Genomic DNA, 18,518 nt, shown 5'->3' with positions numbered 1-18,518 from the left:
ACTATCTGGTTTAATCATGCACAGGTATTAGGGAAATATGCTAGCAATTCATGGGTACAGTTATTTTAAAATTACTACCTCCCAGGTGCCAGATTAATCTAAAAAATGCTGGAAAAATTTCATTAGTTCTAATATAAGTGGGAACAAGCTACAACAAACATGTCTCCCCTAAGGCTTCAGAGACAGAGCCCCAGCCCAAGCCACAATTTCAAAGCGCTGTCTACACAGACATTTTTAGATCTCTAGCGCAAGCCCCGCTAGCCAGCACAAGACTATCAATCTGGGCCAAGAGACTCACTTCCACTGGCAGTGTAGACATACCCCAAGAAACAAAGTTCATCAGAAGATGAAGTTTGGGAAGAGGGGAAGAATAGGAAGATTATTAGCATATATGGCCTGTGTTATGCAGGTCGGCCTAAATGAGGAATGATAATATAGTAGAGCAAATAAGGCTTAGAGAGAAGGAATTCAGAGATCAGAAATGAGCCATGCTCAGTCAAGACCAAGGTAAGGGAGTGACTAAGATGATGAGCACTGAGTCAGTATACAGCCGGATATCAAATTCAGAGGTTCAGGAGAATAAAGTGGTGTTAAGGTTCAGCTTATCAGTAGCTGTAGACAAGAAATCATTTTTCCACACATGCAATAAAATATTGCACAACTGGCTACATAACATCTGAGAAATATTTTCTTCTTTTGAAAACAATCTTGCAATGTTCTATTGTTGGAAGTAGGTTCGTAAATAATTTATATTAAGAAAATGTATCAGTAAAGCAATTCTTCACCCACTTTTTACTGAACCCAGTCTAAGTTACTTGTTTACAAATGTCTTACATACATATCCTATTGTACAATGGCTTAGTAAAGCAACAAATTCTTACTCGGCAATTACACAGCCCAGTTAAATAGCTAAAAGCCTGACGATTTTTAAGACAGAGAATCCCAAACAGTCACTTTACAAATACATAAAAGCAAGCAGAAAGTCAGAAAAATAGCAGAGTGACTTTCCCACAGCACAGGCACGAAGTGTTTAGAATATTGCAATGCTTTAATCTGAACCCACTTCCAAGACACCCATATTTTTCAATTTCTTGTTAGGTGTATAGAAGAAGGAAGATTTGAAATGAGTTCCAAAAACCTTTTAAAAAATCCTGTATTAAATACAGTTGATCAACCAATTAGATCAAAAGTCCAATGTCAATTACTCAACTTTCTAACTATCAATAGTATCATAAAATCAATTTTTTTTAAAATGTAAGCAAAAGTTTCAGGGGAAGTCCATCACTGCAACAGCAAGGTATCGAGTAGCTGCATTGGGAATGGGGTGAACTAGAAGAGTTAAAAATTTTTCCCCATATTGTGTCTGCCAACACTAAACGCGGCCTATCAGTACTCAAAAAAATAAAACAACAACATGGAACACATGCAGTGTGTGTGTTCAACTATCAAATTAAATAGAACTATGAAATTTCCTAAAATTTAGCAGAAATTAGCAACATAATGTTCAGTAAATCAGCAAATTAAAACAGTTTGTGTAGAAGGAAAGGAAAATCAAGTTCAAAACCCAATCCACCAGAAACTACTAAGTCATTTATACCTATAGCAAACAGCAAAATGGGCATATGCAGCTACAATCCAGTTATGGTGGCCAGCTACTATCAGAACCTTTCGTGGATCCACAGGAAATCCTAGAAAATAGTAATGAAAAGAAAAGGGTTATCCTCAGTTACAGACATCATTCTTTAACCAACTTAAATATACAAGGTGAGAGACTGGGAGACCATACTCAAAAAGTCTCAAACTAGGACTGTTTTGTAGAAATGAAGCTTTGCCTTCTCAGATAACGTGCACCAGTTGTACATAACAAACAAACTAAGTACATGATTGACAATATATCTTAAATCACTGTTACAGATCTGTCCGTGTTTTTGATATCTGAATCTATAGAACTTTTATGTTCTTTCGTATAATGAGGCAACACAGCTAATAATTACTACATCAAAGGTCTCATAAGAAGTAGAAACTGGCAGGCAAACTGAATCTGGGCTGTGCTCTTGCAAAAAAAGGGCTTTTATTTTTAAGTAACATCTAATGTGTGTCAAATTGGTCAAATATCTGAGAATAAGCTTCAAGTTTACCTGTTGGCTCAAGTTTACTTATTGGTAGATAAAATTATGTTATGAAAAAGTGGCATTTTCGAAAGCAATCATTTTAGCAGGAGATAGCAAAGATCCCTATATTTAGTTTGCCTAATACCTGCCATTATAAAAAAAATTCACATGACCTCTGAATATCTCTAATTGTATGAAGAAGGCGTTAGACATTCAGCAGCAGGAATGCCTTGGGGTAAGTCGCATGCCTTTTGCTGGTCCATGGAAACCAGTCAGGTTTGGCCGAGTTACAAGGTATTACAAGTTTGGGAAAGTATAGATTTTTTTGGCCACATAGCAAAAATGCTGATGATTCTAAAGGTCTGCACATGTACCTTGTCTCAGTGCCTCACTGTAGCATTCCACAGAGAGCTGGGTAGGACACAGACAAAACGGATCCAGCAGCAGAACCAGGAGACACTGAACGGAGGAGTGGTTAAATCACAATAGAAGATGTGGGGGATACATAACCTTGGGGAAGCACACAGAACATGGAGGGATTGCGACAGGGGCACAATACATATGCTGGAAAGAGTTATGGCTGCAATCAAGCAGGTCTTTAAATCGATAGGCAATCAAAGACCTTGTTAAATCCAATGGGTATGCTAACCACCCCTTTTCAGGCTAACTGGAAGGAGCACTTAAGTTCCTTTGTGGAATAAGATAGCTGGAGACAACAGTAGCTACTGTCCAAGGCAATTGGCTACACAGTGATCCCTCAGCAGGGGTAAGCCACATAGTCTGGGGGAGGTGGTTATCCTCTTTGGACTATTTGCAAATGCTAGGGGATCGTTTGCCAAGCTGTGTGTACGTTAGAGGGAGAATGCCACCAGACAGCAAGGGAAGCAGTTGTGAGGGCTGTCCTGAAAGATTGCAAGACAGAGCTCATTGGAGAACAGAACTCACTGAAGAAGCAGGTGCCTACTTGTTTCTACAGTGTTCAGGCAAACTGGTCTTTGTGTACATTCTTTGTAAATAAAATAGGATTGCATCAAAGAAATCTCCAACTTGTATCATTAATTTCTCCTCCCAAAAGAAATAAGTCTGCAAGCCCCAAATATTGTTCAGAGCCAGCCAGGCCAAAGGGGAGACAATGGTCTTTGGAGAATGAAGAGCATAGAAAGGACAAGTGAACACAAAACAAAGGGTGGAGTTACACTTGAGGACCCAGCACACAACATCCTTTGGGAGGAAGACAAAGGGACACAGTTTGATACATATCAGCTGATCCACAGCTCCTCTAGCAGCTGATCCACAGAGGCTAAAACTGCTGCTGATATTGTGGTTAAATTCTTCAGCTCAAGTGACAGAAGTCTGTGCTGCAGTGCTGAAGGTTCAGGGTTCATATGCTGATGCATGAGAGGAAGAAGTTACAAATAAGATGCAGATAGTATAATTTGTTTTTGTCTTTTTAATGAAAACTAGGGAAGTACACATAAAAACTACATTAAAATACTGCTGCACAGGTTTTAAAGTCAAGAACTTGAAAGTTAGGAATTGCCAGACTTCAAGTTGCCTGCCCATCTTAAATTATGGCCCCTGGTGCATGTGGATTACGATATAAATCTTTACTTACGTGATCACATGTTATTTGTTCTACTAAACCTTGTCATTCAATGCACAAGATGGACAGTGAATGAGGCAGAGGGTAGCAAGAGGAGAAAGGATGCTCTCTTGCATTTAAAGCACTGACTAGGACTGCAACAGAATTCTTGTGTGAGGTTAGACAAGACTACTATAATGCACATCCATACGAGGGACAAATTAAGATTTAATGCATAACCTTAATTCTGCCATTTCCTAATTTTGTAATGCTTGACATCGCACTCTTAACACTAACCGTTTTTCATATGTAATGTTAAACTATTGCTGAATTTGTAGTTTATATTTAAAAAACAGAAAAATATACCATTACAGTTTGAGAACAGACATATCATTAACCTCTTAATTTGGTATTTCCACTGGAAATCCCACTGCCAGCATGATAAAAGTACATGAAAAAACTTTCCTTACCTAGTCTGACTGTGCCTTCCCCAGTACCAGCAAGTGTAGGTTGGACATTATCTCCTCGAACGTCACCTTCAGAGTAGTTCTGACCTGTTCTAACATCAATACATGGCCCAGCAGTAGTGTTTATTTTACGACAGGGAATGCCTACCGAAAAAAGGAAAGACATTTTATTGTACTTCATTTACCTTTTACTGTGCCAGGATAATTTCTAAAACAGTTAATATACAAAGCACAATTAAAAACATTTACATTCTTACTACACTTGTAAGTCATCTTTCAGAGTTAACAAACTTTGCTCTTGCATTTTATTTCCAAAACCAAATTTAGTTTAATTGATGTACAACTTAAACAAACAGGTTGTTCTGTCAGGTTCATAAACCAATAACAGAAATCATAAAAACATTTAAATTAGCCTAGCATGAAACCTAATAGCCAAGAATGAATTTAAGTTCACAACTAAAAGTCAAAGTACACAGGTCACAGAGGTACACAGAGACAATGTGATTACTGGGTCAGTAATCATCTACATGCTGAAACTCACCCAATGCAGTAACTATCCCTCTTCAGCAGATGTCAAATATAGTTTAACTTCTAGCATAGACAGCACAAAACCTCTTTCTGTAACGGTGTGGAAAAGGGATTCTTCCCTTCTACTCTAGTAATTAAATGTTTCTCAAATGCAGTCAGCATGGCCGCATACAGCCACTAGCGGATTTTTTTGCAGCCACATCAGCCTCCAAAACCTAGGCGGTGATTGGGGAGGGGGCAAAGCAGTGGCCCCTCCCTGCAGCACCCAGCTGTTGCTCCTGAATAGCTGTTACCAAGGGAAGCAAGATGCACTGCCTTGGTGTTTGCACTGGTACTGCCAGCAGGGATCGGTGCCCTACACCACGTAGCCTCCTCAGAGGCTAAGGGTAGCACCTCTGGTGACATCTCAGGCCGGTGTGCATGGTGCTGGAGGTGGCTCTTGTCAATGAAGGGGGCTCCAGCGTGCAGTCGCTGGAGCGCTCCTGGGCAGCTCCCCCACTCCTGCCTGCCTGGGTCACAGGGAGCCTGGGACTCGGCAGGCAACCAGTGAGTTCCTGACCCACCTTCCCCAGGGCAGGTTCTCTCTGAAGGATCACATGAGGCAGGGACAGAGACACAGATTGGTGCTTCCCCAGCCTGGGGCTGCACTCGCTGTTTGAAGTTGCTGTAGCTACCACAGCACATCAACCGCTCCAGGCTTCTGCAGGCCTTGGCAGCTGCCCAGCAAGGGTGAGGGTCTCCCACTCTGTGACATGCTCCAAGCACAAGAACAGGAGCAAAGTCCAGGTGCGCTGAATGAGGAGCTCTATTTCCTACCACCTTCCTACTACATAAATAGATGACAATGATTTGGACGTGCATGTGCATATTTGTTTTTCCTAAAGTTAACTAAGTATTTTAGGAAAAATTTTGTCAGAGCAGCCACCAGCAAGAGTCAGTGGCCACACTCCAAGACTGCCAAAAAAATCTGTTGGGAGAACCCCTTGTTTTTGGCATTGGCTTGAGATGGCCCTATGCTAGGGACTGCTGTCAGCAAAAGGCTAATTTTCCAATTTGTAATTAAGACTCAAGGCACCAGCTGTGCTGTTCAGACCATTGTTGTTGATCTTGGAATGAACCTTCATTTCTTAATATGGCACATTCGTGTAATTTTTCAACACAAGTCAGTTTGCATTGAAAATCATCTTCCTCCATGGAGAGATGAAAAAAATATGAATCACCTACCTCTACGGGAAATGGTTTAACGTTAGAAACACCTACCCCACTTATATTGCACAAGGAAATCTCTTGTGTAGTCTACTCTCAATTCCACTTTGTTTTGCATTAATCCATTTTGTTTCCCAGCCACTTAACCTGCACTGTTTCATAATGCATACAGAAGACTAGCAATACAAACATACACCAAATTCAACAATGAAAGGATGTACACAATATTGCACCAAGTGTTACAGCTTACCCTCTTAAGCCTTGTCTGCACTGGCAGTGTGATAGGCTCCATGCCTCAGCAAAGGAACAGGCTCATCCACACCGTGGTGTGCAGCTACATGTGGCTGCCTCCCCACTACCACAGCCTTCCCCTGCAGCGGGGAAACCCACCTGCCTGGCACAGGGGCGTGCTGGGGCTGGAGCCACGCCACCCACTAGGCACGCTGGGGCCGGGGCACATGGGGGCGGAAGGGTTGGGGTGAGGCCTCAGACAGTTCACCTGCCACCCATGGGGAAAAGGCTTAGGGAGTGAGATGCTATACTACTAAAAACAGCAGCATAGAAAGGGGAGGCACTGCTTGAGTGTGTAGAGAGCTGTGTAGGGTATATACCCCAACATTCTGGCGTATCTTTACTCCATGTGCCTAAGCAGTGCCTCACCAACTACACTTATTTTTACCCATGCTACAGGGGTGTATGTATGCAACAGGCTGCTCGAAGTGTAGATATAATCTTAAAATTAAAACCTCTATCATTGATAGTAGAAGATGACAGATTACGTAACTATCCAGTGTAAAGATCAATGGATTGGAAGTAGTATACGAAGTACACAGTGAAAGAAAATAGAAGTACCTGGTGGAGGCAGGTAGCCATGAAAAAGGACACTGCCACATGATGAGCGTTCCAGCTCTTCACATAAGAGTAGTCTTCTTACTAAACAAAAATATATATTAACATCAAAAGCAAAGAACTTCAATTAAGTTTTATTTTTCTCAAGCTTCATTCAAAGAGGTTGATGAGATTTTAAAAATATCTGCTTGAAAATTGTCAACTTCAGCACAAATAAGTTCAGCAGTCTTCTGGCTCATAATTGCCCCAAATCTTGGAATCATGAGTAGGTTATTATTATGGCAGTGCAACCATTAGGAACCACATAATTTTAATGCAAACATTTACCTAAAGGAGTGATTCCATAAAATTCAGCTTCATGCCTGAGAACATTAATACTCACTCCCCTGAAAAAAAAACAAAAACAAAAAAACAAGAACAAAGGAAAGCAATGCCTTGAAATTACTTTTTTTTCCCCCCTTTGAAAAAAGACTGATTTTTTTTTTAAACTAGGTATTATATCTTGGGGGATCATAAAGTAAAAACTAGAAGGGTGAGTTCACACAATAAATATCAGACCTGAACCTCCTTATTTTAATAACTGAACATAACATTTCCATCTCAGAGCTGGACTCAGTCTTTAGCAGGAGATACAGTAATCTTTATGGGTACAGATCACTCTATTAAAGTTAAAAATACACAAAAAAACCACAAAAGATTTGATTGAGAAATGTATTGTACTGAAATGGTTTAAATATATGAAATTGTATTCAACTGAAGTTTAATAAATTCTGTCCATTCTGTCACCCGCATGAAACATGGAACTAAGGAAATAGGACCTGAGTCCACAGATTAGACCGTGCCAGTGAGAGACTTAAAAAGTACCAGTCAGATCCCACAGTCACAGAACATCTGATTGATCAGTGGAATTAGAAAACTCCTATCAAAAAGGATTTTAAAATTTCCACCCATGTGAACTGTACTGAGACGGATTTTTAGAAGAATTAGAACTTCTTACCGTAAGTCTAGCTCCTTTGTACGAAGAAAATTTAAAATGGGTGCAAATGCTGCTGGATCTCTATCAATAAATATCTACAAATAAAGATAGTTAATTTATTCTTTTTTGCATTAAGATTTTGCTTTTGAGTAACAACTATATTATCATTCTTTTGAGGTGCCCATCAGTCTCATGTCCCATAATGATATGTGGTATTTGACCATGTGAAGCACTCGACTCATAAGATTTATCCCAGAATGTTCAGATACAAGCAAAACAAGAAGTTTCTGCCCTGTGTCTATACAGCAATTAAAAACCCATAGCTGGCCTCTTCCAGCAGGCTGGGGCTCGGGCTGCAGGGCTTTTTAATTGCAGGGTAGAGTTCTGGGCTCAAACTGCATCCTGAGGACCCTCCCACCTCACAGGTCCTAGAGTGTGGGCTGCAGCCTGAGCCCAGAAGTCTACCCTGCAATTAAACAGCCTTGCAGCCCGAGCCAGCTGATGTGGGCCAGCTGCAAGTGTCTAACTGCAGTGTAAACATATCCAATAGAGTACACACTGCAGCCCTGACTCCTAAACACACACTCCAACCCTACTGCAAACAGAGTTTTTACCTGGAAAAGGAAGTCCACTAGGGACTTTGCTATTGATTTTATGTGGAAGGGACTCAGATACTAAGGAGATGAACAGCAGTATAAACCTCTACAATAGATTGAAATTTTTCAAGTCTATCTCAAAAGATTGAAATTTTGCTTGACTCTTTGATGAACAAGCAAAATATAATTAATTATCATCATCACAAATGTCATATTTTAAAGGTCAAGAAAAGTTTGTGTGCTTGGGTTAGTATACTTTTTAAAAAAAAAAAAAAAAAAAAAAGCGTAAGCCTCCCCTTCCATTATTGATACGACTGTAGTTCACAAGTTTGATTAAAAGAAAAAAGTTTATTTGTAAATGGAGTAAGTATCACACATTNGTAAGTCTAGCTCCTTTGTACGAAGAAAATTTAAAATGGGTGCAAATGCTGCTGGATCTCTATCAATAAATATCTACAAATAAAGATAGTTAATTTATTCTTTTTTGCATTAAGATTTTGCTTTTGAGTAACAACTATATTATCATTCTTTTGAGGTGCCCATCAGTCTCATGTCCCATAATGATATGTGGTATTTGACCATGTGAAGCACTCGACTCATAAGATTTATCCCAGAATGTTCAGATACAAGCAAAACAAGAAGTTTCTGCCCTGTGTCTATACAGCAATTAAAAACCCATAGCTGGCCTCTTCCAGCAGGCTGGGGCTCGGGCTGCAGGGCTTTTTAATTGCAGGGTAGAGTTCTGGGCTCAAACTGCATCCTGAGGACCCTCCCACCTCACAGGTCCTAGAGTGTGGGCTGCAGCCTGAGCCCAGAAGTCTACCCTGCAATTAAACAGCCTTGCAGCCCGAGCCAGCTGATGTGGGCCAGCTGCAAGTGTCTAACTGCAGTGTAAACATATCCAATAGAGTACACACTGCAGCCCTGACTCCTAAACACACACTCCAACCCTACTGCAAACAGAGTTTTTACCTGGAAAAGGAAGTCCACTAGGGACTTTGCTATTGATTTTATGTGGAAGGGACTCAGATACTAAGGAGATGAACAGCAGTATAAACCTCTACAATAGATTGAAATTTTTCAAGTCTATCTCAAAAGATTGAAATTTTGCTTGACTCTTTGATGAACAAGCAAAATATAATTAATTATCATCATCACAAATGTCATATTTTAAAGGTCAAGAAAAGTTTGTGTGCTTGGGTTAGTATACTTTTTAAAAAAAAAAAAAAAAAAAAAAGCGTAAGCCTCCCCTTCCATTATTGATACGACTGTAGTTCACAAGTTTGATTAAAAGAAAAAAGTTTATTTGTAAATGGAGTAAGTATCACACATTATGTACTAAGAACAGGAATACTTGTGGCATCTTAGAGACTAACACATTTATTTGAGCATAAGCTTTCGTGGGCGAACACCCACTTCATCGGATGCATGCAGTGGAAAATACAGTAGGAAGATATATATATTAAAAAAAAAACATGAAACAATGGGTGTTACCATACACACTATAACGAGAGTGATCAGTTAAGGTGAGCTATTATCAGCAGAAGAGAAAAAAAACTTTTTGTAGTGGTAATCAAAATGGCCCATTTCCAGCAGTTGACAAGAAGGTCTAGGGAACGGATGGGTCATACACAAAGTAAAACTATTTCCCCATGTTTATTTTTCCTCCCTATGGTTCCTCACACCTTCTTGTCAACTGCTGGAAATGGGGCATGTTCTTTTTGCGGATACAGATTAACACGGCTGCTACTCTGAAACCTGACATTATATACTAAGTTACTTTGCAAAGTTGTTTGTTGATATTACATTTAGCAATACTTTTCAATGTCATGTGCAGGCTCAACTGTTAAAGAGACCAGATGGATAAGGTAATATCTTTTATTGGACCAACTTCTGTTTGTGAGACAAGCTCCCAAACCATGATTTTTAGCATCTAGCAGAATAATAAATTTAAGCTTCGAGGCTCACTTGAAAATGCTGTGCAGGTTTCCTTTGAGGATGAAGAATGATAGGTCAGATATAGATTGATTGCTTTGTGAAAAATGTTCACCCACAGAGACATTGGATTTAAGTTTTATTACAATAATCTGTAACTCACTAATCTCCTCTTTTTGTCCTATGACTGCAGAGGTGTTAATGAGCCACTCAACTGGGAATGGTCCCTTACCATATGTGCTAACTACTTATGTTAAATAATCTGTTCCACTTTGCATTTTGGTGTGATACTGGGAGTAACTTTCCCAGACTTGAAGAAGAGTGCTATGTGGCTTGGAAGCTTGTCTCTCACCAACAGAAGTTGGTACAATAAAAGATATTACCTGACCCGTCTTGTTTCTCTAATATCCTGGGATTGACACGGCTACAACCACACTGCACACAAGGCTGAATTTTGTAAATTAGGAATATATTGTCTGATTATGGCTCCCTCAGTTTAAAAGTATTAGTTTTTAACAATGAGCAAGCAATTAGCAAGTTTAAACCATTTGCTTCTGAGTATGTAAAGGAAGAAGTAAAGAAACATTGGTGTAGCAATATGCACATTCCTTTATCTTCCTTTTTTTATCCATATTAGAATGGAAACAAGGATCATGAAAAGAAAGCAGGCAAGAGGATCTCTTTCCTCCTGTTGTTTGTTGACCTTCATTCAAATGGTCACACCTGCAAAACTTTACTTCACCTACCTAGAGATACCCTACTTCCCCTCAAATCTAAAAGCCTTACTTTCTTCCAAATCTATGCTACTTTACAGGGCAGTTAATACTTCCAAAACTTATGTTTCCCATACTGGAAACCTGAACAATTTAACTGATAGTGTTTGAAGTAAAAAAAGATACCCATACCAAAAGAAAAAGCACAGAACTATGCTTGCTCTGGGCATTTATTATGAAGCCATTCATTATGCATCCTGTTCTGAAAGTTCACTGTGAGGTTCCTTCATGATGTATGAAATATCCTATTCAGTTTATATGGGTAACATTTTCAAATGCACCTAAGTCATATAGGCTCAAAGAGACTTAGAAGTCTGTGCCCCATTGACTCCTAAATCACTTGCGCACTTCTGAAAATGTTACCATTAGCTTTTTAATTAAAATTGACTTTTTTGGGTCTTCTGGTGGTGGTCATTTGATGGAAAAATGACATTGGCATACTGGGGGGTATGAGCGTAATATAATTTCTCATTGAAAGATGACAGAGCCAGAAAGAGTTCATTAACTCACAGACTGACCTGACCCATGGCTGAACTTTAGAGACTGGTTAGGAAGACAGTAAATGAATAGAGCTTTGAAATGCAGGCCTGCATTGTTAAGAGATAGAAGGGAAGCTGTTTGCTCAGGTTTTGTGATGTAAGCAAACAAGTCTTGTCTATTGCTATAGCTCTAATTCAAAGATCAAAAAAAGGAGTATTAGTATTTAGGAAGACACTTGAGGGAAATTGTATTATTGTCTATATGTCTCTTTGAAGGTTGTGGTAACCTGTATCTGAATTGTTTAATGGATAAATTATCCTGTGCTAACTGCCATGATGTTTGGAAGAAGGAAAGTTAAGCCTATTGTTTTCTCAGGCCAAAAGGCTGCAGGAAATGTATAAAAACCCTGGGACATGATCCTTCTTCATCTCAGATCTGCTTTGGGTTTCAAGAGGGGGAAACCTTAAGCCATAATAAGGACTGAGATCCCCAGTCACTGACTGGAGTCACCCTGAATATGGACATTGGACTATAACCTATGGACTATTTCTAAAAGGGCTTTTGGCAACTACAAACTCATCTCTGCTATGTACCTGAACCTCAAGAACTGAATTCAAGTCTGTATATATATATTGATCTTTTAACCAACACTCACTCTCTTTTCTAATAAATTTTAATTAATAGATAAGAATTGGCTATAAGCATGTATTTTGGGTCAGATTTAAGTTAGCATTTGACCTGGGTCTGGGGCTTGGTCCTTTGGGATCAGGAGAACCTTTTCTTTTATATGAGGAGATAAGATTTTCAGTAATTGTCATCATATCTGACATGTTGTGCTGGATGGAGGCCCGAGGCTGGGCATTTTAAGGGGACTGCATTGTCTGGACTTCTGAGTAACCAGTGAGGTATTATAGAAGCTGTTTTGTGCTGACTTGGTAAATCTAAGTGTTCGAATATCCACCAGCTTCTGCGGTTTGTCTGCCCCATTCTGTTTGCAGTTCACCCTAATTGAGTAACCTCAGCTGGCTCCCACGGGCAGCATCGTCACAGGGGGTCAGATGTTAGTCTGCTGTATTTACTGTATCTATAGAACTGATCTATGTATCAATAATACCCTATCATTTTAGAACTATTAGTATGACCTTCAGTATAGAAGTTACTTCACCTAAATAGATCCAATTTGGAAATAAGTATTCATTCTTATAAATTATCAGTAGCACTACTCACAGCACCAGTTTCATCTTTAAGTGTTGAAATTCTTCCACTCAGTAAACTGAAAAGCATAAAATATTTGTTTGAGTTATTATGCAGTCTAGAAGGAGAGAGCATTAAACATGTTGTAGTAAGATGAGGCCTTGAAACAAACTCTTGTGTCAGAGGCCCAGTCTGAGGCCTGAAGCCTGAACCAAAGTACTTCCAGGCACTGCTACGCAAAAGCTGGGCTGTGAACCAGAGGCAGGCCCCACTCACAGAAGATGGCAAGAAGAGGGCTGCTAGAGGGTGCATCCACACATAAGTGCTAACAAGAGGAACTTGCGCCAAGATGGCGCCAGAACACTCCACAGAGATAACAAGGAACATGGAGGTACATCTTAAAGACAGGGTCAAAAAAACAGAACGATGGATAGATCTGTCTAAAACAACATGATCAAAAGGAGGAGACAGCCCCCAATAAGTCAAAGGGCTGTACCTCAATATGTCAGTAGGGATGAGTAATCTGTCCTGTAACTGTATAAAAGTAGGTCCCAGACATCTTTGTCTGGCCTAGGAGGCAGTTGAAAGTCCCGCCACTGACTAAGCTGGTCCATTGCTAGGGGCACAGATTCGTAGTATGTCTTGTAGAGTCTATGGAAAACTATTACTGTGCTTTGTTTGACAATAAACCTGGCTCGGGTTCCTTCATACTTTACTAGAGTGTGGTCTTTGGGGGTTCTCTCGGAGTTTGCTGTGTCAGCTATCTGCGCAGAACTGGGGCAGCACACAAAGGGAACACTCACGCAGCCAACTGTTATCATCATCGAACAAGAGCACAGCATCACAGTGGTAGCTACTGACAACACACATGCAGAAATATTCTAACACTCCATTATACAAATAACCCAACTATATTTCCATGACTCAAAGTTAGAAATCCCCTAATAACTGAGCAACTGTCAAGCTCCAAATCTTCCAGGCAGTATGACTCCATGAATTCTTCATGAACTCTGGAAGGAAATTAATGAAAAACTCATCCAGACACCTTTTTGTTGTAGCTCTGATTTATACTCCAATGTTATTGTACTAGCGTAAAAATTAGCTATCTGCTGAGATCCTTTAGTATGGAAGATAGGGAACTGCAGGACAGGAAGGGGGTTGGTTCCCTGTGCTGCCTCCTCCTCCGTATGGCATAGAACAGGAGGACATCTCCCTGGAACTCCATTTACTTCACGGTTTCAGTGTAGCTGCCAGAGATATTGCTGCCCAGCAGACTCATTCACCAGGATTCTTCTTTCATCCTCTTCAAACATGAAAGGCAGAAAGCCACGGTGACATGAAAATTCCACAATCGCTTATCTCCCTCTGTGAAGATACCAGCTGCCAGGGATAGGAACTTGGAGTTCTGACAGCCTGTTGGTGGGTGAAGGCATGGTGGATTAGCCATTGGGTTGATGGGGCCTGTGCTCAGGGGCCCTGGCCCACCGGGGCTCTGGAAAAAATCTGCCTCTGGATGGTGGAAGCCAGGAGCCCCACCTTGCCAGGCGGGAGGGAGACACCCCCACACCCTGCCCCCTGGCAGCAGCATCAGGCGGGTGGGGTGGGGGATCCTCCCCTAGAAGCCCAAGCCCAACCCCGTTCCCCGGCAGAAGCTGCAGGACAGGGGAAGCCTCTCTCCCTCCCCTCTCAGCAGAAGCCGCAGGATGGGGAAAGTCCCCCATAGCAGACCTCATCCCCAACAGAAGCCAGTGCTCCCCACTCATCCCCTGGCAGAAGCCACGGGGTGACAGGGGAAGCCGGTGCATCCAACCCCGCCCTCCAGCAGAAGTGCTGGGCAGGTAGGGTGTGACAAACCCCAGTGTCCCAAACCTGGTCCCCCACAGAAACACAGGGGAAGCTCCAGCACCCAGCCCCCTGGGACTGGAGGAGCCCTCACTCCCCACTGCACCCTGCACCGCAGGGGACAGAATTTCTCTGGTCTTGGGGCCACAGGGGGCAGGGAAAAGTGGGCAGAGAGGAGCAAAAGACGTTGAAAGGCTGCAGTGGGAGGCAGAATGGGTGGGACACTGGGTGGAACAGAGGTGGGCAGAAAGGGGTGGGGCTGTAGACAGGGCCACAGGCAGAAGAGGTGGAATGGGGGTTGCCTGAAGGCAAAGGAGTGGGGAAGGTCCCCCCACTTGCTCTGGCCCAGGGCCCCAGGAAACCTGAATCCGCATGTGCTTGAAGGGTAGTCGAGGAAAGAGAGCATAGCTGGAAGAAACCATGATTTTTCCTAAAAATAATGATGAAAAGCCCAGTATATTTGGGAAGGTTAGAAGTAAGTGACAAGCTTCTTTATTGTTCTGATTTGGAAGGCTACTTCCTATAAAGAGCAAGAAATACTATTTTTTAAAAAGATAACATATTGAAAATTCTCTCACATATGAAGACAAATGAATTTAAATATCTAACTTCTAACTCTCCTAACGGAGTAGCACTGTATACAAAACAATGTATGTCATGGAGAAGGTAAATACGGTGCTCCTATTTATCCCTCTCATGATACAAGCACAAGCAGACATTTAAAATGGAATTTGAAAGGCAATACATTTCAAACCAATAGGAGGATTTTTAACAATGCATAATTAATATGTGGAACTTATTGCTACTATATATCATTTTAACGCCACTTAAAATGATAGGAGTCATTTTGCTGGGAGTCAAAATAGTGAGACATGAGAATATCCACAGTTTCATTAGATAGGATAAAATACTTTTTATAGAGGATAATAAACCCTCACATTCAATAAGCTAACAATTGACTCATTGGAGAAGGATGGAGACAGAAAAACTGATCATATGGACAGTTTATTCCTTCCTCCCAACCTGGCAATATTTTTTATATGCTATGAGTAGACCAAAAAAAAAAAAAAAAAAGGGAAAAAATGTGTGTCAAATTCATAATGGGGAAACACTTACAATTTTAATTACAGAAGCATACTGTGCAACAGCAGTGGAGAAGGTGGATACTGCTGATCTAATGCAGGTCTGGCTCAGCTTCACCCACACATTGACCCTCCCATCCATAGCATGAGTATCTCAGGAAGATGAATGATCCCTTCACCATCCCATCCTCCTCCTCTGCTCTGCCCCAACATTGACAGCAGGAGGGAGTTGTAACTGAGGCCTTGGCTACACTAGCGCTTTACAGCACTGCTACTTTCTCGCTCATGGGTGTGAAAAAACACCCCCGAGTGCAGCAAGTTACAGCGCTATAAAGCGCCAGTGTAAACAGTGCCCCAACGCTGGTAGTGCAGCTCCCAGCGCTGTAAGCTAATCCCCACGGGGAGGTGGAGTACCTGCAGCGCTGGGAGAGAGCTCTCCCAGCGCTGGCACCACAACCACACTCGCACTTCAAAGCGCTGCCGCAGGAGGTGCAACTGTAGCCACACCCTTATGTTTTTTTCTGTAAACAAACTCTCAGAGTGGTAATGATATACAATGGTTTTTAAATGCTTAGTAATTCTACGTAGTAAAATATGTAAATATTTGAAATACCTGGAAAAAAAGGAGTCTGGAATCCACATTAGTGTTTGTCTTGAGGTGCTGAACCTGTAAGATCAAAAATTTTTTAAAAAAAATCAAGCATTGCACATACAGAGTATCAAGTTGAGTTTTTGGTTTTTTCAAGACTGCTTAAAAGAAGTCTTAGGGTACGTTACACTGCAAAAAAGACCCAGGGCAGTAAGTCTCAGCGCCAAGGTCCACTAATTTGGGGTCAAGGCTCGTGCTATGGGGCTAAAAACAGCTGTACAGATATTTGGGTTTAGGTTGGAGCCTAGGTTCTGAAACCCAGCAAGGGGAGTGGATCTCAGCCTGAAAGTCCACACTTCAGTCAAGCCAGGATTATAAATTGGGGATGCATCACTTGAAAGTAACAGAGGAGGAGAAGGACCTCGGAATTTTGGTTGATCACAGAATGACTATGAGCCACCAATGTGATATGGCCATTAAAAAAGCTAATGCAGTTTTAGGATGCATCAGGCAAGGTATTTCCAGTAAAGATAAGGAGGTGTCGTACGACTGGAGATTGCAGTGGTTCCATCTTCAGAAAGGGAAAAAAAGGTATCTGAGACTATGCCTGGTTATTTGCACGTCTGTAGTATCGTAAGGGTCTCTGAAAAATTTTGAAGAGAATAGTCAGTAAAGGACCAATTGATCAATTATTGGGCAATTACACATGGTTTTACTAGAGGATAGACAGCCAAACAACCTGATCTCCTTCTTCGCAGAGGTGACAGATATTTAGACAAAGGAAATGCGCTAGATCTATATTATCCTTATTTCAGTATGGCATTTTGACACGGTCCACATGGGGAATTGTTAGTTAATTGGAAAGATGGGGATGAATATGAAAATTGAAGGTGATTAGAATGGTTAAAGGGAGACTCCAACTGGTCGTTACTGAAGGTGAACTGTCAGGTCTAGAGGAGGTTACTAGTGGAGTTCTCAAGGATCGGTTTTGGGCCATCTTATTTAAACCTTTTTATTACTGATCTTGGCACAAGAGCGGGAATGTGCAATAACGTTGCAGATGACAACAAAGCTGGTGGTATTGCTAACACAGAGAAGGACCGGGTATCCATCGGAAGATCTGGAACCTTGAATGGAGTAATAGTAATAGATGAATTTATCGTGAAAAGTGCAGGTCATGCACTTAGGATTAATAATAAAATTAGATTACTTTGGAGACCATCAGTTGAAACAAGAGAGGAGAGGGACTGGAGTATTTGTGATCACAGGATGACTATGAGCCACCAGTGCGATAGGCCGTTAAAAAGCAAATGCGGTTTTAGATGCATCAGGCGAGTATTCCCAGAAAAATAAGGAGGTGTTATAGTACCGTTGTATAAGGCCTGGTGAACTCACCTGGAATACTGTGTGCAGTTCTGGTCTCCATGTTTAAGAAAGGATGATTCAAACTGGACAGTTTCAGAGACGGGGCTACTAGGATGTCCGAGGAATGAAACCTGCCTTATGAAAGGAGACTCAAAGAGCTTGCTTGTTTAGCCTAGCCAAAAGAGTCTGGGTGGATATGCTTGCTATATAAATATATCAGGGGATAACATAGGGGGAGGGAAATTATAGCTTAGTACTAATGTAGACACAGGTCAAATGGTACGAACTGGACACTAGGAAGTCAGACTTGAATTAGACAAGGTTTCTAATCTTTAGAGAGATGAAGTCTGACAGCCTTCCAAGGGGATAGTGGGGCAAAAGAATATCTGGCTTAAGACTAAGCTGATAAGTTTATGAAGCGGATGATTGATAGGAAAGTCAAGACACATTGCCAAATTAACTATCAGCAGATAGGTCTGCTCAATGTCTGCGATGGATGTTGGATGGGATGGGAGTTATTGCAGAGAATTCTTTCATGATGCTGGCTGAGGAGCCTTGCCCACATGCTCAGGTTTAGCTGATTTCCTTCCCGACCCCAAATATGGCATTTTCCTCCAGGGCAGATCGGGAAGGAATTTTCCTCCAGGGCAGATTTTTCGCCTTCCCTGCAGCGTTGGCATGGTCACTTGCGTGGATTCTCTGCTTGGGTTTTAAGAAGTGGTGGTGGGTAGGGTTCTGTGGCCTGCTTTGTGCAGGAGGTCAGACTAGATGAATCATATGTCCCTTCTGACCCATGAGTCTATAAGACAGATTTTCCATTTCTCGGATCATCCTAGTAGCCCTTGTCGTACCTGTTCCGTTGAATCATCCTTCTAAACGTGGGAGACCAAACTCACACATATTCCAGAGACGGTCTCACCAGTGCCTTTAAATAACGCCACCT

The 18,518-nt window shown here is 41.4% G+C and overlaps 1 protein-coding gene across 1 annotated transcript in view; it reads right to left on the bottom strand.

Annotated features, from left to right (window-relative positions):
- The window catches only part of KCTD3 (potassium channel tetramerization domain containing 3), a 72,181-nt gene that overhangs the window by 27,936 nt on the left and 25,727 nt on the right, over window positions 1-18,518 (bottom strand). Inside the window, exons 2-8 of the mRNA XM_032769073.2 lie at window positions 16,235-16,288; window positions 12,731-12,776; window positions 7,741-7,814; window positions 7,071-7,129; window positions 6,747-6,827; window positions 4,164-4,304; window positions 1,598-1,688 (exon numbers count right to left, since the gene is read on the bottom strand). Of these exons, the coding sequence (XP_032624964.1) occupies window positions 1,598-1,688; window positions 4,164-4,304; window positions 6,747-6,827; window positions 7,071-7,129; window positions 7,741-7,814; window positions 12,731-12,776; window positions 16,235-16,288 (546 nt within the window). The remainder of the gene's footprint in view (window positions 1-1,597; window positions 1,689-4,163; window positions 4,305-6,746; window positions 6,828-7,070; window positions 7,130-7,740; window positions 7,815-12,730; window positions 12,777-16,234; window positions 16,289-18,518) is intronic.

Source organism: Chelonoidis abingdonii, chromosome 3 (genome assembly GCF_003597395.2).
Source record: "Chelonoidis abingdonii isolate Lonesome George chromosome 3, CheloAbing_2.0, whole genome shotgun sequence".
Lineage (NCBI taxonomy): Eukaryota > Metazoa > Chordata > Testudines > Testudinidae > Chelonoidis > Chelonoidis abingdonii.
Note: the sequence above shows the minus strand (reverse complement) of the source record. Positions and strands in the feature narration are given on the sequence as shown.